The sequence below is a fragment of the Acinonyx jubatus genome, chromosome C1 (genome assembly GCF_027475565.1).
Source record: "Acinonyx jubatus isolate Ajub_Pintada_27869175 chromosome C1, VMU_Ajub_asm_v1.0, whole genome shotgun sequence".
NCBI lineage: Eukaryota > Metazoa > Chordata > Mammalia > Carnivora > Felidae > Acinonyx > Acinonyx jubatus.
Genome location: NC_069381.1, coordinates 36,464,507 through 36,488,440, shown reverse-complemented (window position 1 = coordinate 36,488,440; position 23,934 = coordinate 36,464,507). Strand labels below are relative to the sequence as shown.

Sequence of the window (23,934 nt, the reverse complement as noted above, 5' to 3'; positions counted from 1 at the left end):
AGAACTGTACGCAGTAGCCAAGCGGGTTCAAGAGAGGGAAGGGGCTTCCTCTCCCCTGGTGTTATCAGGCCAGACTCCCTGGAGAAGGTGGTTTGTGAGTGGGTTCTGTATAATGACTAGACTTTCCCCAGGAGGAATCAGCAGGAGCAAAGGCAGGTGGGAAAGGGCACAGTGAGTGTGTGAGGCCCCACATGATTTGGTTGGACATCCCAGAACAAGATGAATAGACACGCTCTGTGTGCACAGTCCCCCACCCCCACCCCAGACCGGGGCCTGATGAGGAGGTGGCAGGTTTCAGCACAGCAGGAGGAAGAACTTCACAAGAGTCAGACCTGGCAAGGAGCTTCCCATCCCTGCAGATTTGTGAGCAGGGGCTGGGTGTTAGTGACCCCTGCCCGAATGGAGACTGAACTAGAGATCCCCGCAGATGTCTGTTCTGAGAACCTGTAGCAAGAACCTCCAGCCCATCCCTAAGCCTGCTCCTCCAGCGGGCCAGCTGCCACCCCTACCCTTGTCCATTCCCTTGGGCTTGGCAGGGTTCTGGTGGCTGGAATGGGGGAGAAGGAGATGAGAAGACAGGCAGATAGACTCCTCCTGCAGCTCCAGCTACTCAGGGCCCTGTCTGTGTATCGTAGCGTCCACCCGGTCCAGTCTAAGGTACTTGAGTCCAAGCCTGACTTAAAAACAGGACTAAGACCCTGAGAGGGACTTTTCCCATATCCCACAGTCCGAGAGGCAGATTGAAGGTGGCTTGCAAAGAGCAGACTGAAGGTGAGCCCGAATGAGGGAAGCATTTCGGGCCATTTGTCGGTGCTGCCTCCAGAGGGAGAGGCCCCAGGGTCTGAGGATATCCTGTACCTTCTAAAAGAACCGAAACTCTCTTCCTTCTCTCCCGTGTTGTCAAGCATCCACTTCAGCCTAATCTGGATTCTTCCTGAGGTAATGGAGCTCCTGTTTCTTGGAATTCTCCCTCTGAGAGAATCTTAAGGGAGAAACCAAAGCGTCCTTCCCCCACCCCCGACCGCCCAGCACATCTGCATGGAGGCGGGGGGATGGAGGGGGTGACTCTGTGAAGGACCCAGGCTTCCAGGTCTGCCAGGCTGCTCAGGTGGAGATGGCGACAAAGAGCGGCTTTGTGCACACACGCTCACACTCACATGCACCCGCACACGCCCCACACAAGCTCTTTCCAAGAACGGCTCTCCAAGCCTGGTTGCCAAGATAAAGGAGCCACTGGGCGGTCAACCCCCAGGAGGAAATATCGCTCCTGTGGCCTTTGTTGTTCAAAGGGCTTTGCGAAATCTCCAGACTCCTCTTGGAACAGATCCCGGGCTGAGGTGGCGGTTTCCCGCAGCTGGAGACATAGACGAGGATGGCAAGGCCTCCTGGGCCAGGCAGGGGGGAGGAGAGCCCCAGGGGGCCAGGCTTGGAGTCATGAGCAGCCCAACAGAGTATAATCCTTCACTTCCATACTTCCATTATTAGCTCACTCAATTCCCACAGGCCTGGGGGTAGGCAGAGATCTCCCCATTTTACAGTGATAAAACAGAGGTCCAGAGAAGCCTAGAGTTTATTAAACGGCCCCACCGTGAGTTCATGCTAGCAATGAGAGCGACTTGGCACCCGTCTCAGACTTAGCTCAGCCCTACCCCAAATTGAGCCCTGCTCTGGCCACATTCTGAGCCCCAACTCTGACCTCTGAGTTGTGATTTGCCCTAGACTGAGCCCCGCCCCTGGCCTCAATTGATCCCTGATTCCAGCTACACACCGAGCTTTGACCCTGGCCCCTAACAGAACTATGCCCTACCCCAGACTGGTCCCTGATCCTAGCCTCAGATTGCCTCTCCTATTACCTGTAAGCCTCATATGAGGTCAGGGATCTGCGCTTCTCATTCACCTGTGCTGCTTTACATTTCTAAGTGTGTGATTACTCAAGTAATCTCTAGTTTACCTGTTAGATTATATATAGGGCTAGGGGGCTGAGTCTATTTTGTTTGTCAGCACTTATAATAGTGTAGTGATAGCAATAATAACAAACATTTGTTGAGCATTTACTAAATGCCAGGCTCTGGGCTAAGCGTTTTACAGATGCTGTCTCATTGAATCCTCACAAAGATCCCTGAAGTAGGTGTTATCCTGAGTCCACTTTACAGATGAGGACACTGAGCCCCAAGGCCACACTAGGAGGAGGGGTGTGGAAGTACAGGATGCTCTCAGTAGTTCCCTTATCCATCACACTCAGCTGCCTGGTGAGGGGAGGGGGCCGAGAGGGAAGCCTCAGATGTAAGAGGCAGTGGAGGCATTTTGGCAGGTGGGAACAGCTGAGGGCTTTCTAGAGACCGAGTTTCTGAAGCCACAGAAGGGCTGGACTGAGGGAGATTGTGATGAGGGAGCCACACCGGCTATGTAATGTGTGGAGTCCAAGGCAAAATGAAAGTGCGGGGTGCTTGTTTACGAATTAAGGATTTCAAGATGGCAACATCAGAACATTATAGGGCTTGAGCCCAGAGCCCTGTGTGGCCACAAGCCACACGTCCACGAAGGCAGCCCTGAGAGGGAGGACAGTGTGTGAGGATGGACGTGTGTGGATCAGGGAACGTGGGTGCTGCAGCCAAGGACGGACTCACGTGGGCATTCGGGCAGTATCTTCAGCGGGCACGGGGCAGCAGTCACGGAGTATCTTTGGACAGCAAGCTGGCAGCGTAGCTAAGGAGGCCCGCGTGTGGAGGGGGGTTGGTGCCACGCTCAGGGTGTTCAGGGGCACCCATCTAGAGTGTAAACTAAGAATGCGTGTCTGGGAGCTGGGGCGAGTGTGTATGAAACATCCAGGCAACAGACCACGGGCTTGGGTCTGAGGGCTTGTATGGGGGCGGGGGGTGTGTGTCCGTGAGTAGGAGAGAGACAGACACTCTGGGACTGTGCAGCCCACGCGGAAGCCAGCATGTCCCATTGGTGCATGAGAGAGGGTATGTGTGTATGTGGTTGTGAGTGCGAGAAAAGGTGTGTGTGTAATTGTGAGTGTATGGGAGTGTGTGTGTGACTGTGTGAGGACGTGTGCGTATCTCCACCCACCCCCCTGGGCACCGGCCTGTGCTGCCTTCCCTTTTGTGAGGGACTCCCAGGTGAACGTGCCCCAGGCCTCTGTGGGGCCAGAACCCTCCCAGAGACATTCCAGCCCGCCATAGGGTGGGCACACCACAGAACTGCCTCCAGGCTGCTGGAGTGATCCTGGGCCTGTGGTGTCAGGTTCCCGGTGGTGCCGGGCCCTCCCTCTGCAGCCCTCTGAGGGCCTTTGTTGGAAGTTCAGACAAACTTGTCAGGGGGGCGGGCAGGAGGCCACCTCCTAATCGGCTTTCCCAGAAGGGAGAGGAGAATGAGAGATTGGGGGTGGGGGGGGCGCTCCAGTCCCCACAGCTCTGTGGGAAAAGGGGGGGAGGGGCAGGCCTAGCCCTACTGGCCCTAAAGCGGCCCTAAAGCCGTCCATCCCCCACGGCCTCTCGGAAGGTGCCCTATCCCCTAGGCCGCTGAGGAGCCAGACTCCTGGACTCAAAGAACACTGGGGCCAAGGCCTAAGAAAAGGGGGCTTTGGGGAGAAGTTTCAGGGAGCCCCCCCTCCCGACTTTCTCATCTCACCTACCACATACTATCTGAACACCTTCTGCATGCCAGGCAACCAACACCCCAGCCTCCTCTGGGGCTTTCTCCTCTTTAGCTCATCTGAGCCTCCCAGCCAGCAGGCTGGTCATAATTAATGATTCCCATTCAACAGAAGAGGATACTGAGGACCAGAGAGGGCAGTTATTTGCCATAGTAAATAACACGCTGAGAGTAGCTTGTCCCAACCCCATAATAGAATCTTCTCTGCTTCGTTGGATTTCCCTGAGGTCCCATCCTCACCGTCACTCTGTGTGCTCTCTTATGATAACGAGGCTTCATCCACCATGTCTCTGTTGACAACCACCAAGGTGAAGAGCATGGATTCCGAGGTTAGCCAGGGTCATACCTTGGTTCACTTATTACTAGCTGCATGGTCATGGACAAGTTGTTTAACTGCTCTGTGCCTCATTTTCCTCATCTATACAATGGAGATAATAGTGCCTACTGCATAGAGTTGTGTGAGAATTAAAGTACCAGGCACAGAGAAAGGGCTATGTAGTATTTGTTAAAGAAATTAAAGTCTAGGTCAGCAGTGCAGACAGACCCGTCCCTTGAGCCCTGGTCCTGTACACTCCAACATCTTCCCTTGAATAAACTGAAGGTTCCTCAGATGCAGCAAACAAGGCCAGCCTGAGCTCAGGCTCATTTCCCTAACACTCACCCCAGCCCAAGGGTCTCCATCTAGCATGTTGCCAAACCAGAGACTCAGCAGCAACCTTGACCTTTCCTATTCCTACAGTCGCCTCAGTAATTCTAGTTCCTAGATTTCTCACCCATCTGACCCCTTCTCCCAGACCACATGGATGCCACCCTCCTCTCACCAGGACATGACAATGGCCTCCCCTCCAGTCCCCCAGCCTCCTCATGAACCACCATACTACAAAGAGATGGGGGGATGGGTTTACTAAAATGCAGTCTGATCAGCCCCCTCCCCCACTGGAAATAACTCGCAATGCCCCCCAACAGCTCTCAGGCTTGAATCCAAGCTCACAGCTTCTCTTTCCATTCTCAACCTCTGACTAGTCACCCCACCCCCCATGTTCAGTGCCTTGCTCAGGGCTCAGGGCTCAGGGGCTCACCCAGCCAGCTAAGTCTTGCAGCTTTGTATGTGCTGTGTCTCTCCCGGGACACCCTTCCCTCTTGCCCTGCTGGTGAACACTGGACCCATGAAGCACAGCTCCGAAGTCCTTCTCCCAAGGGGCCTTCCTGACCTCCCCAGGCTGAGCGAGTGACGCCTCTTCTGTACTCCCTTAGTTCTCTATTTTTCAGCCCCATATCACCTTGCGCTGTAACTGTCTTGAGAGCACTTTGTCCTCGCTTGTTTCTATACCCAGCACCCAACGCAGGGTCAAGCATACAGCGGATGCTCAGTAAGTGTTGAGTAGACGAGTGACTCGGGTTGCAGGGCTACCAGGGCACCTCCTATACCAGGGAATGCGTGTGCTGCAGGGCTGAAGTATGTAGGAGGCACACAGTGGTTCAGGTCTGGGAGGGAGCAGTGAGAGACTTGGGGCAGATATTTGATCTGCCAGCCCCTCCTAGGGAGGTGGGAAGGCAAGGTGAAGGGGGGTGTCCCGCCTAATCCTCAGCCCTACTGGGGAGAGAGGAATGTGTCTCCTGGGTCAGCACAGGGAAATGGGGAGGTCACGGCCCTCCCAGGGTCCCTGCCGCTTGAGGCACCTGCCCCCTAGAAACCCAGGAGACAGCTCCCTGCACACTATTCAGGCCTGCTGGGCTTCTACCAGCAAATCTTCAGAGGAGACTCTCACCACCCCCAAACCCCGGCCTTGAGCTCAAGGGCCCTGCTGGCTCAAGGGCCCTGTACAGACACTCTGGAACCCCAGGGAAGGGCAGTGAAAGCTGAATAGAGAAGATGCCTGTACTCTTTTTCTTGAAATGCAGCAGAAATGCATGTGCACGCGCGCGCGCGCGCACACACACACACACACACTTATGAATTCATGGCACAGGTTCTCATACATACTTATAGACTTATAGGCTATAATCACACACACACACACACACACACACACACACACACACACACTGCTCACCCTAAGCTGGAAGGACCTTCATAAATCTCTAATCCATCCTGCCACCCATAGCAGAAATCTCTTCTTCATTCTCTACTTGTTCATCTCTAAGGACAAAGAGCTCATTCCCTCCAGAGGTCGTCCATCCTGCTGGAGAACAGCTCTGGCTTTAGGTGCAAATGTACCTGTCTGTCATCCCCCTCTGGGCCTGGCTTACTTGCTGTTTCCCACAGAATCCCCTGCCTCTCCTTATCCTGCAGACCCATCATCCCAGGCTGCCCTGAATACCCCCAAGTGCCCTGCACCTGCCACAAGTACTGTGGTCTAAACAGCCCACAGAAGATGGAACCCTCCCCCACCCTGGTCCCTCTGTTCCCCACAACCACTCCAGACAACAGCCACGATTGGTAAGGGCCATGGAGAGAGCCACGAGGCCAGTATGGGAGTGGCCAATCATGAGGCATGCCTGCCTCCCACCCCCACTGGCCACAGTGCTGGACAAGCAGGAAATAGACCTTGAGATGCTCAGCCCACTGCAGGCATCTCTGGGAATGAATGTGGACCAAGGGCTGTGCTGCCGGATTCTTTTATTAGCCGAGAAGGACAAAGAACAGGTCACAACATCACAGGAAATCGGACAGACGGACGGATCACAGGACAGAGTGTCATGCTGCACTACGCAGGAGGCAGGGCAGGGAGGGGGAAATTTGAGTCTTGCTTTTTTCAACTAACAGAATAAATAAATACAGTACACAGTGTTTTTGCCACGGCCTGGCACAACCTCTAAGCACAAATGGTCACAAAACAGCTGGTTTGGAAAGCAGTCTCTACAGCCCTCCAGCTGCCAAGTCGGGGTTGGGGGCCCAGGCCCCTGGACCATGCTCAGGGGAAGTGAAGAAGCAGGGAAAATGGAGACCTCATATAAGAGGGAGAGGTGAGGAATGAGGCTTTCCTGGAAGGAATGGTCAGAGATAGAGCCTCACGGTGAGCCAGCAGGCCCCAGGGGAGGCTTCAATCTCAGGTACAAGGGGCCCACGCCAAGCCCATACCCTCTGACTCCTGTAGGAGACACATGGTACACTCTCCTCCAGCTCTCTAGCTGTCTTCAGTAACAGGCTGGTCCCCTAAACTAGGCTGACATCTGCACAGGGGCAGGGGATCATGTATACTTTCCCTGCCTTTTCTGGGATAGTGGAATTGGATCAGTTGAATGAGGAAATGTTGACAAAGATCCGAGAGAAGCTGGGCTGAGCTCCAGCCAAGACAGAACATGACTCCAGGGTGGACTTGCCCTTTAGGAGGTCAGGGGAGGCTTCCTGGAGAAGATGGTAATATCTAGAGCTGTTGGATTCCAAGGCCTACTGACAGTCACCTGCATCCAGGGACTGCAAAAGGTGTCAGCCCCCATGCCTGATCTAGATGAGACTGCTTTCATTGCAGAAACAGACCTTCCTGGAGCTGATCCCAGACAACAAACCAAAAATCCCTTCTGTCTCAGAGAGTCTCCATCCTTCAGTCTTCCTGCCTGAGTCCCTTTTCCTCTGATGCTCCAGTGGCTGTTAAATTCACCTTCCAAATCCCAGATCCCAGATCCTGGTTCAACTGATCCCCCTCACCTGCCTGCCACATCAAGGTGAAGTCTTTAGCCTGGATTCAAGGCCCTCAGCCCCACCTCTCATGAAACAAGGGCCCCCTGCCCCACCATCCACCTAGTCTCACTCCGTTGCCTTATTAAAATAGCTTTCCTGGCCCATGCCACCATCCCCCTCACTTCCCCCCCCCCCCAAAGCCTCCTCCATCCGACCCAGCTCAGAAAAACACCATCCCCGCACAAACGCCAAGAATGATGGGCATCTACTGCTCTGCAAACCAGTCCTACCTGGCCCCAACAGGGGCCTCTGCCTCCTACCACTGGGAGAAGAGACACACCTTAGGAATCTTTACCCTGGTTTCCAGATGCAATTTCTGTAAGTAGAGTGTTGAGGGTTCAGTGGTGAGCCACAAAGGGTTGAGGATCATGACTCAGAATCTGTGCAAGCCGTTCCCCTCCCCTTGCCCCGAGTCCCTGACACCCTGTAAAGGCATGGAGATGGGGCAACCTCAAAAGCTGGCACTATGACTCAAGGAAATCAGGGTCAAATCCACATTTTCTCAACTAGAAGGGACCCATTATATTTATGGGGAAACTGAGACCCAGAAACTGTGGCCATGCTCATGCAAAGGCTTGTACGTACAACACTCATTGCTCCATAGCAAGGCAACAGTAAGTTTCCAATTCATCCACTGTACTTTTGAGAGCCTTTTTGTTGTTGTTGTTATTGTTGTTGTTGTCGTTGTTAGTTTAACTAAAAACTTCCACCCTGCAAGGGTTGTGAGCCCAGACATGCAGGATGTTACAGCTGGGCAGGACGTTACAGACCATCTAATCCAGATGGGGAAACAGGCCCAGAGAGGCTACGGGCTGACTCAAGGCCACACTGCTTTGAAGGGAAGTTTGCTGAGCTGGGCTCCTGGACATAAACAGGAACCCACTTTTCCATGCCAGTGACTAGCTGGACAGAAGCCCTGATTTCAACAATTAGCTCCAGGACGGCATGTCAACAGAAGCCTGAGACTATGCACTGCTGTGTGGTTTGCACTTATTGTGATCAGGAGTTAGGTTTCAGCCTTTCTTCCTGGCTCAGACGCACCCCTGCAGCAGACTCTAACTGCAGGACTTAGGGGCCAGGGAGTGGGAGAAAAGAATCTGCCCCATTCCTCTGAAAACACCTCTCTCTGAGAGCCCCCCTCCCCTGTTGCCTCCCCCCAACCAGAGAAGTCTCACCAGAGAGACCTAGAACCCTGTGGTCAGTCCTGGATGAACACTGGCGGCCGTCCTCTGTCCTGGAGGTCTTACAGGCAGGGATGCCGCCATCCTATTGCCTGCCTCAGACTGACTCCTGCCTCCACTCCCCTCCTCCTCCATCTTGGGTGGGGCCTCAAAGCTGAGAAAAGAGAGAGAAGAGAATGTGATTTGTGACCCCTTCTAGATGACAGGTCTGAGGGAGGACGGCTAAGGAGGCCAATGCCAGCTCCTGCCCTCAGCTTCGGTGGCAAAAGGGTCTCCAGCTAGGGCCTTACCACCTCTACTGGGGATGGAGAGGAACAGCAGCCTAGAGAGGCCGGTGCAGTGCAGGGAGGAGACAGGCAGGTGGGAAGAAGCAGGAGGAAGAACAGGAAAAAGCAAAATCACTACAACTAAGAAGTCACAATCCCAAACAAAACATAGCCTGGGAACTGACAACATCACACAGCCAGGACCAAAGAAAGAAAGCAGGAGCAGGGAGAAGAGATGTGGGCAAAGGTCCAGAGTGGGGAAGACAGAGGCTGGGAAGAGAGGGGTAGGAAACAGGACAGAAGCAGGTCAGGGAAGGAGAGGGGAGAGAGAGAGACAGAGGAAAGCCAGAGAGAGATGTGGACGCTGTACGGGGAGGCAAGGACGGCAGGGGGGCTGGGGCAGGCAGGGGCCTGAAAATATAGCTTTATATATTTATATTTATACCTCACATTCCACACATCGACTTACTAGGGGGCAAAGGGGAGGTAGGGAGGGCAGGGAGGAGGCCGTACAGAGGGGAGGATCTGGCCACGGAGGGCCTCACTCTCCTGCAGAGGCTGCGGGCGCCCCAGCCTCCCCTCCTCCGATTCGGCCTCAGTGGGATCCAAGCAGGGCCATGCAGAAGGTGTGCAAGTGTGGGCTTCACCCGGGGCTGGGACTCAGGGAGGGGGATGGGGGCAGGACTCCATGGCCCCAGGATCCCCGGGCTCATAGAGTTAACTCCATGCAAGCCGTCTGGGGGTAACCCTGGGGCTGGGAGGGGGCACCCAAGACCCCTGGCTGGGTTGGAGGCCAGCGGTCAGTTGGGCAGCGTATCGAGTCCCAGAGAGGCTGCGTGCTGCTTGGCCCGAAGCCGCAGGTTCTCGATGCTCGTGGTTTTACTGTTCAGGGCAGCAGAGGCAGGTGCCAGGCCTGCCGGGGGCGCGGGCAGCAGCGGGGACCCCCACACGCCCTGGTGGGCAGCAGCGGCTGCCGACAGGGACTGGTAGTAGGACTGGCAGTGCAGCGAGCCCAGCGGGGCCATGTTGACACCCAGGTAGGGGACGGCAGCAGCGGCGGCAGGGGCCGGGCCCCCCACTTCGAAGGATGAATAGTGCACTAGGTTGTTGGTGGCTGCCATATGCTGGCGGAATTGCTCCTGCAGACGGAAGAGGCTCAGCGGGGATGACGAGTAGGAGTGGGAGGGGCCCAGGAGGCCACCCCCGGGTGCTGCAGGAGCCAGGGCCAGGCTGCCTGGGGAATCTGCAAGCAGAGAACCGAGAACCAAGGGCTCAGGACAAGGACAGTGGTCTGCCAGGAGGGTCTCCCTCAGTCTTCCCACCCCTTGGCACTGCAGATAAGACAGGCATTGGCTGAAACCATATCCACTCATCTCAGCCAAGGCGTGTCCTGAAGCACCCCTCAGAATCCTGGGATGGCGGGGAGCCAGGCTTCCTAGGGCAGTCCCAGAGACCCTGCCAGGGCCCCCCGTGTCTGACTTCTTGGGAGGACTGTCACCTCCCCTTCCCCTCTCTTGTCTGTGGCTCCCGCCCCTCACCAGCTCTCTGCCTAGGCTCAGGATTTGTGTCTGAGCTATGCCTCACCCCACAGCTCTGTTCCCTCAGAAACGTGGTTCTGAGTCTCTGCTGCACGTGAGAGTCCCTGATACCAGTGTGGTATTCACCCGATAGGCACTGGTGCATCTGTGCTGGCTGTTAAAATACCATAGTATTTCCAAATGGTTGATAAACAGCTTTTGCCCTGGGCTCCCTAAGTCTCCTCCCCTGCCACCCGGGCCCTCCCCGGAAAATACCTGGCACAGGCCTGCTACGGTCAACTCCTTTCTTTTATTTTTTATCTTTTTTTTTGTTTGTTTTTTTGAGACAGAGAGACAGAGAGAATCTTAAGTAGGCTCCACGCCCAGCACTGAGCCTGATGTGGAGCCTGATGTGGGGCTCCACCTCACAACCCTGAGATCAGGACCTGAGCTGAAATCAAGAGTCAGATGCCTAATTGAGCCACCCAGGCACCCTGGCCAACTCCTTTCTAAGGGATCATGCCCTAGTGCCATGTGTTAAAAGCTGACTCTATCCCTGCTCTGATCCACCTCACATACCCAGGGCCCTGTCCAGCAGGATCTGGCTGTTTCCCTCCACTGGGCCCCAGCCCGCCCACGGCACCTGCCAAGCCTCACCTGCCTTGGGGCTGCCCCTCTTGCAGCCCAGCCCCTTGCTCTCAGCGCCAGGGCTCTTCTCAGTTTTGGGATCCTCGATTCCTGCCCGGGGATCCTCCTCCCGGTCTGGCTGGTCCTCAGGGGCTGACTCGCTGGCCGACTGCTCAGACAGGCTCAGGTGAAGCTCGGCAGGGGGGTCACCACTGGGCAGGCTTGGGGGCTGATCAGTCTCCAGCTGGGTGTCTGGGGTTGGGGCTTCAGCCTTGCTTTCCCCATGGGAGCCCTCAGCCTCCTTCTGCTTCTGGAGCTGCTCTTTCTGCAGGCTGCGCTGCTTCTTCCTGAACTTGGCCCTGCGGTTCTTGAACCACACCTGGGGATGGGAGAGCAGCTGTGGGTTGTGGAACTGGGTGCTCTGGGAGGGGACGTGCATGATAACATTGCCTCCCACCCCGCAGGAAACATGCACCCCAGTCCCTTCCAAAACCCCACTCCTGTCATCGCAGGCATTCATGGAGAGAGCAGTTACACAGGCACTGAGGGATAAAAATGCTGGCTCCTGGGCAGAGGGAAGCCAGGTTGGTGGGCTGGTGCTTGTCTGCAAGGTCCACTTAGAGGAGCGGGGACCTACCTGCACCCGGGCCTCAGGCAGGTTGGTGCACATGGCCAGCCTCTCCCGCATCACCACATCTGGGTAGTGAGTCTTCTGGAAGGTCTTTTCCAGGGCCTCGAGCTGCTGGGCAGTGAACGCCGTGCGGCTACGGCGCTGTTTGCGATGCTGTGAGCCATAGCGGGCCTCCAAGATGATGTCTTGAAATGTACAGCCGTTGGAGGGCAAGGAGAGGGCGCCCATTTAATTTGGGAAATAGGTTTTGAATCTTACTTTGCTCTGACCCACTGCAGACACCCAGGCTCCTGCAGAGCCAGGTCCTGGCCCTTTCCCCTTGGAAACCCCGCAACTTCTCTCCATATGGCTGGGGTTTTGAGATCTCTCCTTGCCCACGTTCACTATAAGGACCACAGAGGTCTAACTCATCTCCATGAACAGCTGTCAGGAATATGACTGAGAGCAGTCTTCCTCATTTGGTTTCAGGGTGTATGGGTAGATAGGTGGACATTTCCCTAAGATCCTCAAAGTCCTAGGATGCTGAGCATAATATTCTGAGACCACATGATGCTAATAATCTGTTTACCAGTGTCACAAAGGTTATAACGTCCTATAACCCTTAGATTCTGGATACCAACAGAATATTGGCCCCTGACCGTGAGAAGCCAGGCTGGCAGCAGGGATGGTATCTGCAAGGTCTAGTTAAGTGAGGTCTGACTGGTACACAATTCACTGGCACTTGATTCCATGTCCTCTGCGTATGACTCTGAGGATCCAAGTTGGCCTAAGAGTCTCTGATAGCAAGACCTGAGGCTCCTGCTCTTATGTCTCCTCAAAAGAAAGCCCGGCACTGGCAGGGCCCTCAGAGCACGGGAAAGTTTTTGCATCTAGTCTTGGCCCTTTTGGCTGCTTCCTCAAAGGAAAAAAAAGACTAGGTTCTAACCACTGCTTGGATGGGAGACAGAGCTAATGGACTGTTGATTCTACCATCCTGCTCACATGCTGGTGACATGAAAACCACTGAGGATAGAGATCTGCCTAGGGCTGGTGTCTAGGATCCAGCCCTTCTGCTTGACTACATCCTGGTGGATGGACAGTAACCTCTCTCCCCTGCCTCCCATAGCCCATAAATGGATCCTGGACTGCCTGTATTGAAGCGAACCTGAGCTGGGTCAGCCTCTGATAGGGCTGCCAGAGTCCTTCCCCTGTACTCCAGGGACTGGGGAGTCATCCACGGCGCTCTAAATGGGGAAGGAGGCAGCTGGGTATCCAGAAAGGCTACCTTTGGGTTGCTCCTTCTTCAGTTTAGAGGGAGCCCTGAACCTCTCACAAACTGGCACTAATCCCAGCCTGGACTGAGCTCACACTGGTTACCTGGGGACTGGGGACCCCTCGGTCAGCTGAACCCTGGTTGAGGGAGCAGCGGCTCAGCACCCTGCTGCTGGCTCCAGGGGCCATATGGGTGGGTGATCACAGGGGAGGCCGGGCTGTCTGTACCGTCAGCAAAACTTTCTGCCAGAAGGCGAGGCCTCCAAACAAAGGCCCACCTAGAGCTCATGTCCTTCCTTCTTAAGAATTAAGAGAACTGGGGTGGAGTGCTAAATGTTCCCGTTCCTCTGCCCCCACCAGCAGAGAGGAGCCTCCACCCCCTGCCTCCTCTCTGGGTCTAGAGCACAGTGAGGAACTGGTGTCACCACCAGGTTTGGGATAGGGAATCCACTCCAAATCAGAGATGCAGCCATAGCCAGGACACATTCCCACATTCCCACACTGGAGACTTATGCCCCACACTGATCTAAAGAAGACAACCAGGGGCCCAGGGATTTTGTTCACTGAGCCCTGCCCCAAGGCCCCACAGGGTCTCAAGGAGTGGAAATGACTGCCCCGCCCTCCCCCAGGCCGACACCTCTTCCCAGGCAGGGTCCTCATATCCCATCCCTTTTCTGTGCCTCTGCTCATGCTGGTGCCCTCACCAGTCATTCCTTTTTAAGGCCTGGCTCCTCCCCCACAGCCTGCAGGAAGGCTTCTCTGACTACACCAGATGCCGCTGCTCTGAGCTGCCCCGCCACTGAATCTTAGCCACACTCCTGCCGTGCTCTTCTATGGCTCTGTGAGCACCTGGTCTCCCTGGGGGTGCCCTGAAGTCCTCTGAGTACTGCCTGGCACAGGGCAGTGAACCCACATGGGTTCACTAGCTGCTCAAGGTTTGATCTGAGACAGGAGAGAAAGGGCGGCCCCACCTCCCAGGAATCATGCCCCTCACCTATGCGGTCACATCCTTCTCACACCCAGCGAGGGGCTACAGGGCAGGGCAGCAAATCAATAGAAGGGAGACGGGGACACAGGACTGCAGCTCCCTCATGGGCCCTTACCTTGGGACTTGAGGAATAATGACTTCTGAGCACTTACCAATCTCTGCTGAATCCTTTGCCTATGTTACCTCAAATAACTTCCCGATCATCCTATTGTCCCCTCTGATTAAAGGGGACACAGGCTCAGAGAGGAGAGGTGAATGTGCAGACCCCCAATAACTACAGACCTGGGGCTCCGAAGCTTACATTTTTAGCCCTAGTGTCATGTTCAAACCCTCCAGCCCCACCCCCACCTAGATTTGACCTCTCTGAGCCTCAGTTTCCTTGTCCATAAAATGGAGGTAATAACCTCCTTTATCGGGGTTGGATTTGATGCACAGAGAAAGCCTCACACAGCACCTGGCACATAACCAGCTTTTATTACTTGTATGACTCCCTGTGCCTGAAATACCCTCTCCCGGGCACTCTACTCCTCTTGCAGCGACTCCTCAAGGCGAGTCCCTTACCCTCCCGCCTCAGTCTTCATCTGCAAGATAGGCAGAGAGGCGGATAAGTCCCTCCCTCATGGGGTCGTTAAGGGAATCCAAAGGCCAGGGCAGCACCAGTGCCCAGCACAGTCCTGGCAAACAAGGAGCGTTCTGGATGGTCACACATAGATTTTAAATTGATGCCTTTCTGTGTTGCTAAGTGACCTGGGTCTTCCATAGCCTCCCAGAGTAAGATTTCCCAGTGCTCCCTCCCTCCTGTCTTCAACTTCCATAGCCTCCTCCCCCAGACCTCTCCTCCACCGCAGGCCCCACGGTTCTGTCCCCAAGGTCCCATCTCCATGGCCCTTACCAGCCAGGCGCTCAGCCAGCGTAAGCGCATGCACCGATGGCCGGTAGTCGGGGGCGTGCTGGGCCTGCTGGGCCGCCTGCTGGTGCAGGTTGTACATGGCACTGAGTGAGTTCATGGCGTGCAGCGAGTAGCCATTCACCCCGTAGTGCTGCATCGCGGCGTGTGCCTGCGGACGGGGAAGAGGAGAGGAGACCTGAACCAGGGTATCACACCCCACCCTGGGGTAGACATCCCTAGCCTAGACCTTGGGTGTTCACCTCACCCCCAAGAGCTTCTGCCCCTCCATCAGAAAGTGGCCTGGGCTCTGGGCTCTGGAGTCAGACTGCCTGGGCTGGAATCTCAACTCTACCACTTAGGAGCTTTGTGACTTTTGGGCAAGTCACTTAACTTCTCTGCCCCTCTGTTTCTCCATCTGCAAAATGGGGCTAATAAGAGAAGTCTTTACAATAGGGCCTGGCACACAGTATGTGCTAAAAAATGTCAGTCACTGTGATTTATCAGTCCAATTGCTGCTTTATGCAGCCATCTCCATTTAGTCACCTAGGCACTTTCTTATCTGTGCCTTCACTGATTCACTCACACACGTATTATTTACTCAACACCTACTGAGGCCCACATGGGGCCAAGTCCAGAGCTGGACTGGGGACACTGAGGCACTTGCTCTGAGATAATGGATTAAAACCTTAATGCGCTACACAGACAAAAGGACACTATTGTTATGACTGGTATATATTCACTACCATTACCTCCCTCTATTTATCATTTTCCCAAGAGCAATGAACCCCATTTACAGATGAGTCTACCAAGACTTAGAGAAAGAGCAGTGACATGTTGAGGCCACACAGCCAATCCAGGGCCCAGCCCGCCCACACTGCTTCAGCTTCATTTTTTGGTGGCTAATTTATCATCCTTTCTGCTGAGATGGCCCAGCTCAGCACAAGGCTGCCAAGGTCCTATCAGCCCCAGGTCTCCTCTGGACCCTCACAGTCCTCATCTGAGTGCCCACCTGTGTTGGCCTGAAGTGTCGTTTTTGGAACGTGACCCAATGTCTGCAGGCTCCCAAAGACACATAGGTGCTTCCTGTGTCCTGGGCATGGGAGGGAACGGGGGAGGGTTGGTGCAACGGCAGGTCCATTTGGTAAGAGGAAGAACTTGCCCAAGTGTCTCAGCTCCCCACCCTCGCTGACATAGACACTCAGGCTATACGTGACCAAACATCCACGGCACACACACACACACACGTTTCATGCCCAAATACACACACATGGACATTCTCAGCAAGGCACTCACAGAAGTTGTCATGGTCACACACAAACTCAGCAAATTTACAAATTCTATGTCATTATTCCCCATGGCTCTGCACACAGACATTCTCACGGGTATCTATCCATGCAGCAGATATATCTACACACAAACATTACATTCACACACATTTATATATTACACATATTCATTCAATAAATATGTATTAAGCATTCACCTACTAAGTGACCAAACAAAGTCCTTGCCTTCGTAGAATTTAGATTCCAAGGGAGGAGGACTACAAAATAACAAATAAATATAGGTACTAATGCCAGACAGAAACAAGTGCTCTGAAGAAAAATAAGACAGAGGAGGAGAATAACAAGAGGAAAAGGGAAGGTTGTTGTGGGACACGTGGTCAAGAAAGGCACTCTGCTATTTGGAGGAAGCCATGCAAAGTTCTGGAGGGAAGGCTTTCCAGGCAGAAGGAACAGCAAGGATGAAGGCCCTGAGGCATGAAGAAGCTTGGTGTTTACGTGGAACAGCAAGACAGCCAGGGTAGCTGGAACACAGAGAGGGAACGAGTGAGTGGAGGGAGAGGAGAGGCCAGACCCCAAAGAGCTTCACGGCTCCATTGCAAGGAGTTTGAATTTTACCCCCACCATGATGGGAAGCTCTTGGAGGGTCTTGACTGAAGAGTAACATGATACAATTTGTCATTAAAAGCTCACTTTGGCTGCAGAGAACAGCCTGCAGAGAGTAAAGAAGAAAAGTGGAGAGACCAGGTCACTGTAGAAGGCCAGGCCAGCAACTAGGTGCCTTCCACTAGGCGGTAGGGGGGAGGTGGTGAGAAGTAGTGAGATTCAGGACATGTTTTTCTGAATTTGTTTTTTAATATTTTCTTAAGTTTATTTACTTTTGACAGAGACAGAGTGCGAGCATGAGCTGGGGAGGTGCAGAGAGAGAGAGAGAGGGAGACACAGAATCCGAAGCAGGCTCCAGGCTCCAAGCTGTCAGCACAGAGCCTGATGCGGGGCTCAAACTCACGAACCATGAGATCATGACCTGGGCCGAAGTCGGACGCTCAACCGACTGAGCCACCCAGGCTCCCCCCCCCCCCTTATTTTAGAGAGAGAGTGCGCGTGCGTGCGCGCGCGCACACACACACACACACACACACACACACACACACAGAAGGGGGGAAGGGAGGGTCAGAGAGAGAGGGGGACAGATGATCTGAAGCAGGCTCCATGCTGAGCCCCAACAAACCATCATGAACCACAACGAACCACAAGATCATGACCCGAGCCAAAGTCTAACCTGAGCTGAAGTTAGACGCTTAACCACTCTATTGACTGAGCCACCCAGGCACCCCAGATTCAGGACATATTTTGATGGTAAAATGCACATGATTGTGATAGGTTAGTTATAAGATGTGAGGGAAAGAGGTCAAAAAAGGATGACTGGGGGTGCCTGGCTGGCTCAGTCAGTAGAGAATGCCACTCTTGATCTCGAGGTTGTGAGTTCAAGCCCCATGTTGGGCATAGAACCTACTTAAAAAAAAAAAAAAAAGGTTAACTCAAATTTTTGGCCTGAGCAACTGAGTGAAGATGGGCCTTTTCCTGAATCAGAAACACTGAGGGAGAAGGGGGTCTGGGGAGGGGGCAATGGAAATCATGGTTTTGGGGGGGTATGCTAAGTGTGAAAATAGGGATCCAACTTCCAAGTAAGGATGCTGAATTAGCAGTTGCATATACAAGCCAGGAGCTGAGGGCAGGATTTATAGATATCTGACCTGACACTCCCACAAAATACCTCCCAACAACATTTACTTAAAGAAGCCCACTCTACACACTATAAGCATGACCCCAAAGGCAGAGATCTAAGAGGGAAGAAGGACAGACATGGTGACATAGTGTTTAAATATTGTATAATAGAGGGGCGCCTGGATGGCTCAGCCTGGAGCCTGCTTCAGATTCGTTGTCTCCCTTTCTGTCTGTCTCTCTTACTCTCTGTCTCTCTCTCCCCCTCTTTCAAAATTAAATAAACATTTAAAAAATGTAAATACTGGGGCACCTGGGTGGCTCAGGAGGTTAAGCCTCCGACTTGGGCTCAGGTCATGACCTCACGGTTTGCGAGTTTGAGCTCCATGTCAGGCTCTGTGCTGACAGCTCAGAGCCTACAGCCTGCTTTGGATTCTGTGTCTCCCTCTCTCTCTCTCTCTCTCTGCCCCCCGCCCTCCGCTCACACTCTGTCTCTCTCTCTTTCTCTCAAAGATAAACATTTTTAAAATTTAATTTAAATACTGTATAATAGAATATACCATAAACAAAGCTAAAAGGCAAACAACAAACCTGGAAAAATATTTACCATATATATGACATAGCAAAATTGATAAAAATAAATAACACAAATAAAAATAAGAGAACATCCATAATATATAAAAAGCTCTTCTATAGAAACAAAAAGATGGTCACCTTAAAAGACAGCAAAGTAACTAAAGAGACAACTTATTAGGAAAAACACAAATAGCCATCTGATCTATGACAAAAAGCTTAGCCTCCCTTGTAACCAAAGAAATAAAAATAGGAACCATAAGTCACAATATTTTTCACCAATCAGATTAGCAAATATGAAAAAAAAATTATTACCCAGGATTATCTAGAGGAGTAGAAAATGATCCTTTCCTCCTCCGACTTTGCTGACAAAAGAGCTTTAGTTCCTGGCATCAAAAGCCTTTAGAAAGAGCATCATTTGACTCAATGATTCCATTTCCAGAAACATATCCTTCAAATATGCAGAGATGTGTGTCCAGGAATGTTTATCACAGCCCTGCTTACGATGGTAAACAACTGGAAACTTCACTGTCCATCAAGAGAGGGTTAGTTCAGTAAATGAGGGAACAGTCATGCCCACAATGGAATACAGTGCCACAGTCTGAAACAATGATATGGATCTGTATGTGCTGATGTTCACAATATATCGTTGAGTGGAAGAAATAGGTAACAGTACGCATGATATGATCCCATTTTTGTAATGTATATATAAATATGCATAGAAAAGAAGTCTAGAAGGTTATACCCTGAAATGTTAACAGGGGTTATCTCTGGGAGATAGCAGATGGGATTACTGGTGATTTCCACATTTATATATTTTTTTCTTTCTTTCCTTTTTTGAGGGAGGAGTTGGGGAGGGTTATCCACATGTTTCAGTGGATGTGGGGATGGAGCCAGGCCCCAGGATGTGTCACAAGCTCCAGGTGGGGAAGACGGAACAGAGTTTAGAAGTAATTTTATCCATCCCCTTCCCCCACCTCTGCAGGGCTCTGTTGCTTTAAAACTCATTGCTGTTGATGTGGTGACATTTTAATTGACTTAATTATTGCTGATCTCACAGTTTTTGATGCACGACAACTTTATTAACTAAAGCCAAGAGAGGTACCGCTCTCGGCGCCACAACTGCCCCAGCTCACTGGTCCTCTGAAGGTCTCCAAGACCTTCCCTGTCTGGCCTCTGCCCACCCCTTCAGCCTGATGCCCTCCCTCTCCCCAGCACCCAGCAATCTCGGATTACCTGCCACTCCCTCTTGTCACCTCCATGCCTTTGCTGCTGCTGGGCCTTCCACCTGAAACACCATTCCCTTCCACCCCCTTCACCTGACAAATCCCTCCCTCTCCATCAAGACCTAGTTCAACCTCCTTGGAAACAGGGCCTTTCCCAACTCGTCCCTAAGAAGGTATCTCTCTTCTCTCTAGGCTCCAGATAACTAAGCTCGGGTCAGGGAAATGATGATAACAATAACAAGAAAACAACGAAAACAACTCCTGTTTACTGAACACACTCTCTGAGCCCTTGCTCACCACACAAAGCACCTTCCATGGCTTTTCTTCTTCTAGCACCTGAATCGGAATAGTGTGGTGATACTCCTACCTCCCTTACTAGACTGGGCTCCTTGAGGGTAAAAGGCGTATTTCATGCATTTCTGGACTCCCCACCCCAGCCCAGATCACAAGGTCTGGCACAGAGGCACGGCTCAGGAGATGAGGATTGGATGAATAAATTAATAATAACAACTATTTATAAAGTGCCTTGGATACATCAGCAGCCATCTCCATCAATCCTCCCAGCTCCATGGGAGGTAGGGACTGTTTTTATCAGATGCAGAAAAAGGAAGGTGAGAACGACTGTTGAATTTGTTAAAGGGCAAGCAGCTAGGAAGTGGTGGAACAGGTTTCCACAGTGAGGTTCTTCCCACCAGCTAGTGTTTCCTAACCCCAGTCACGCAGGCTCTTACTCCGGCATGTTCCATTCCCTGACTTCCAGCATCTCTGATTTGATCCAAGGCAACAGGACGACAGCAGAGAAAAAGCACATCTCCCCAGTGTGCATGCTCATGCATGCATGTGTGTGTCCGTGTCTCCACGTGTGTATAAATGTGTGTGTGCGTGTGTTGTGAGATGGGGCTGCGTGTGAGCCCAAATCTTGCCAGCCGAGCTCCTCTCCCCCCAGCCTCACACTCCTCCTCACTCCAGGTGGACATCAGGGCCCCAGATCTGTGGACGCCACTTACCACCCGAGCTACACACATGTGGTAGCACACAGCGTGCCGTTCATCTCAGTGTTCATGTGTGCCCATGTCTGTGTGATTGGCCACATACCTGCATGTGTATCTGTGTCTACGTGCGTATGTGCAGTTATTTATGTCTCTGTGTGTGCACATCTGGGGGCCCATGTGCATGAATGAATGTATGTGTGTGTGTATGATCAGAGGAACATACACTAAATGGGACCCTCAGAAAAAGGTCTGAGGGAGAACAAGAGAGAAGCACAAGGAGGAAAAAGGGGAAAAACCAAGGAGATGGAGTTGATACAGAGAGACAAAAAGAGCAACGCAGAGAAAATGAATAGATTGTCCTCTCCATTTTTTGTTTCGGCAACACCTAGCACAGAGCCTGGTACACAGCCAGTGTTCAGTAACTAATAAACGCTGAATGGATGACAAAGAACCAGAGGCTAACAGAGGTGAGGGAATAGTGAAAGAAGCAGGGCCACCATAATGGGCTATGGCCCTCAGGCCAGAAAATGGACACTTAGAGCCCCAGTCCCACCACCTCCTTTGTCCCCAGGACCTGAAGCCAGGGTTTGGGGAGAACCCTGCTCAATGTGCCCTTTTCCAGCAATCAGGGCAGCCCAGACCTGGCCCCGGGGTCCTCAGCCAGGCCCAGCGGCTAGAACACCACCCACATCCAGGTCCCATGGTGAGGCCAAGAGCCACCCACGCTGGAGTCCTGCAGAGCCTGTGGGAGCCTCTGAACAGGGCCCTGCACTCCTGGCCCCAGGCCGGGCCCTGCACGGGCTCAGCCCACTGCACACTCCAAACAGAATCAATTATATATTTAAAAGGTGCCGCCCCGCAATTCCTGGCGAGCCAGGAGAGCCATCCATCACGGCGCGGCCGCGTTTCACAAGCTGTCGAATTGTGCTTACATTGGTTAAAAGAATCTTTATATTTCATTAAGCAAGCAGATCGGCGGATCTCCCGCCACAGGCGCCATATAGATGGCTTTAATTTTCCAAATCTGCAAATGCATCCGTTATGTCCCCGCGTCGCTGCTGGCTGCGGCCTAATGCCCAGCCAATCGAAGAATCAAGCAGAATTTTATTAGGGGGCATTTTTTATAAATTAACAGCAGGACCGCTAGGAAACCACACGCAAGGCGTCTTTGATTAACAGGAAAGTGGACCCCTCCTTCGGTCACACCCAGCTCAGCACCTCCACAGACCCACGCCATCTCTCTTCACCTCTTCCTCTCCTGTTCTGAACTTTTAATTCCCCCTCAGTTTCTTCTCATTCCCACACACGGTGGGGAGCAGGGCAGAACAACTTTGTTTAAAGGGAAGGAAAGAAAGCAGGAGGGGAGGAACCAACATTCTCTGAGGACTTGCCTCCTCTGTTGCAAGCCTGGTCAGACACATTATCTCATCAACAATGACAGCTTCCTTTCAGTGACACCCACTGTGAGCCAAGCCCCCTTCTCACTCACCAGCTTCAGCACAAGCCGACTGGGTAGGAATTATTATCCCCATTATATGAATGAGAAAACTGAGACTCAGGGAGGTAAAACCACCTGCTCCAGGTCCCACAGTTGTTAAGTGGTAGAGGCAGGACAGGAAGCCCAGGTCACTGAGGATCTGTCTGGGATTCATCTCCAAAGTGTGGCCAAGGAATTGGCCCTAGTGAGGGCTAGTCCTGGGTGTCAATGGCAGCAGGAAGGATTGAAGGGAGACTGTTGCTACAGACTTCCTTCCCTGAGAAATGCCGCCCGTCAGCCCCACAGGATCCCCGGTGATCCTCTGTGGGGAGAGGCCCCCTGCAGCCGTCCTTCCTACCTAGCAGTTTGGAGACCAACAGGCCTTTTGCTTGGCAGGTAGCAGAACATAAATACACAAGCCCAGGAGCACCACGCCAGAGCTCCTGCCCCAACCCCAGGGTGCTGTGTGACCTTGGCAAGGGTCCTCCCTACTACTGACCAAATGGCTGCCCCAGAAGGGAAAGAAATCTCAATCATGAGAAGTGTGTAACCCAGGGCTGGCCAGCCACCTGAGGGAGGCTAAGGAGGAAAGATTCCTTCATATGTGTGCATGTGTGTGCATACGTGTGTGTGTGTGTGTGTGTGTGTGTGTGTGTGTGTGTGTGTGTTGGAGGTGGGAAGCTAAAGACTTCCAGCTCTGAGCAGGTGGGTCCAAGATTTTAAGAGAAGCTCTGTGCCTGGCACATGCCGAATACTCAACTGCGGTAACTTCACCAATTTCTTACCTCAACTCTATGAAGGAGGCACTATTGTCATCTCTACTTTACAGAGGAGGGATTGAGGCTCAAGGGAGGTGAGTTACCCTTGGCTGACCTGTTTGGGAACTGGAATGGCTGAGCCCCCATCCTAATAAGTGCCCCTATTCCCACATCAGTCCTTAGTCCTGAGTTGTCCAGAAAGAGCAATGGGAGCATATGCTGTATGGGGGCCACCGAGAGCCCGGCCCTACCCTGAGCAAGGAGCCTGCAGCCACTAGGTCTGAGGGCAGACTTGAGATGAAGCATCCCTAGCTGCTCCCTCTCAGATCCTGTTTTACAGCTTCACTCTCAGGTCACTGCTGAACCCTCCAACTCCAAAAGTCTCCACCATCAGCATCAGGTACTCAAAGGTGCAGAGAGCCCAGGAACCAGCCACTTTGTCGCCTTGCCAGGGGCCAGATTCCCCCACGCATGGCCTCCCTCCCAAGGGGATGGGCCAGGGCACCAACAAATCAGTGACTCAAGGTGGCCAGCAAGACCACAGGAAATGGCCAAGGACACATTCTAGAGACACATCTAAGGGCTAATGGCTGGAAACGTGGCATCATTCACTTCTGGGTGTCTAAGAGCTAGGGAATCTAGGGCACATGCCCCTCCCTGAGATCCTCATCCCCTGGATTGCCAACCCCAGCCCCACCACTCCTATCAGTGCACATTTAAACCTGTTTCCATGTCCCCCTTTTAAAACAAAAGGACTCATCTCTCAGAACAGTTCTCTCTGGTCCCTTCAAAGACAACTTTCTTGAAAGGCATTTCCAAATTCATCATTTCCACTCTGGGAACACTGTTCCTCCACCAGCATTACCTGAAAAACTCCTGATCCCTCACACGAGGCTTAGGCACCCCCTTCTCCTGGAAGCCTCCCCTGACACCCCAGCCTGGGTCAGGTGACTTCTCTGAACTCCTACCATAGCATTACCTCACCAGATTATAGTTAGTTGTCCATCTGCCTGCCCTTCACCCAAGATATAATAATAACTATTTTTACCAGCCATCCTGATAGAGACCTGACAGGCAGCATCTCATTTAATCCTCATAACAAATTCATAATTCCCATTTGGCTGATAAGGGACCTGAGACTCAGAGAGGTGAAGTCATTTGCCCAAAGCCACACAGCTAAGCAGCTTAGCCAGGATGAAATCCAGGGAGTC

The 23,934-nt window shown here is 52.7% G+C and overlaps 1 protein-coding gene across 1 annotated transcript; it reads right to left on the bottom strand.

Moving 5' to 3' along the window:
• Positions 1–7,478: 7,478 nt before the first annotated feature.
• DMBX1 (diencephalon/mesencephalon homeobox 1) lies at positions 7,479–14,849 on the bottom strand. Its single transcript, XM_053204266.1, has 4 exons — positions 14,695–14,849; positions 11,568–11,763; positions 10,961–11,309; positions 7,479–10,029 (listed from the first exon to the last, which is right to left on the bottom strand). The coding sequence occupies exons 1-4, from the start codon at positions 14,844–14,846 to the stop codon at positions 9,587–9,589; spliced, it is 1,140 nt and encodes a 379-aa protein (XP_053060241.1). The 5' UTR covers positions 14,847–14,849; the 3' UTR covers positions 7,479–9,586.
• Between the last annotated feature and the right edge of the window lie 9,085 nt (positions 14,850–23,934).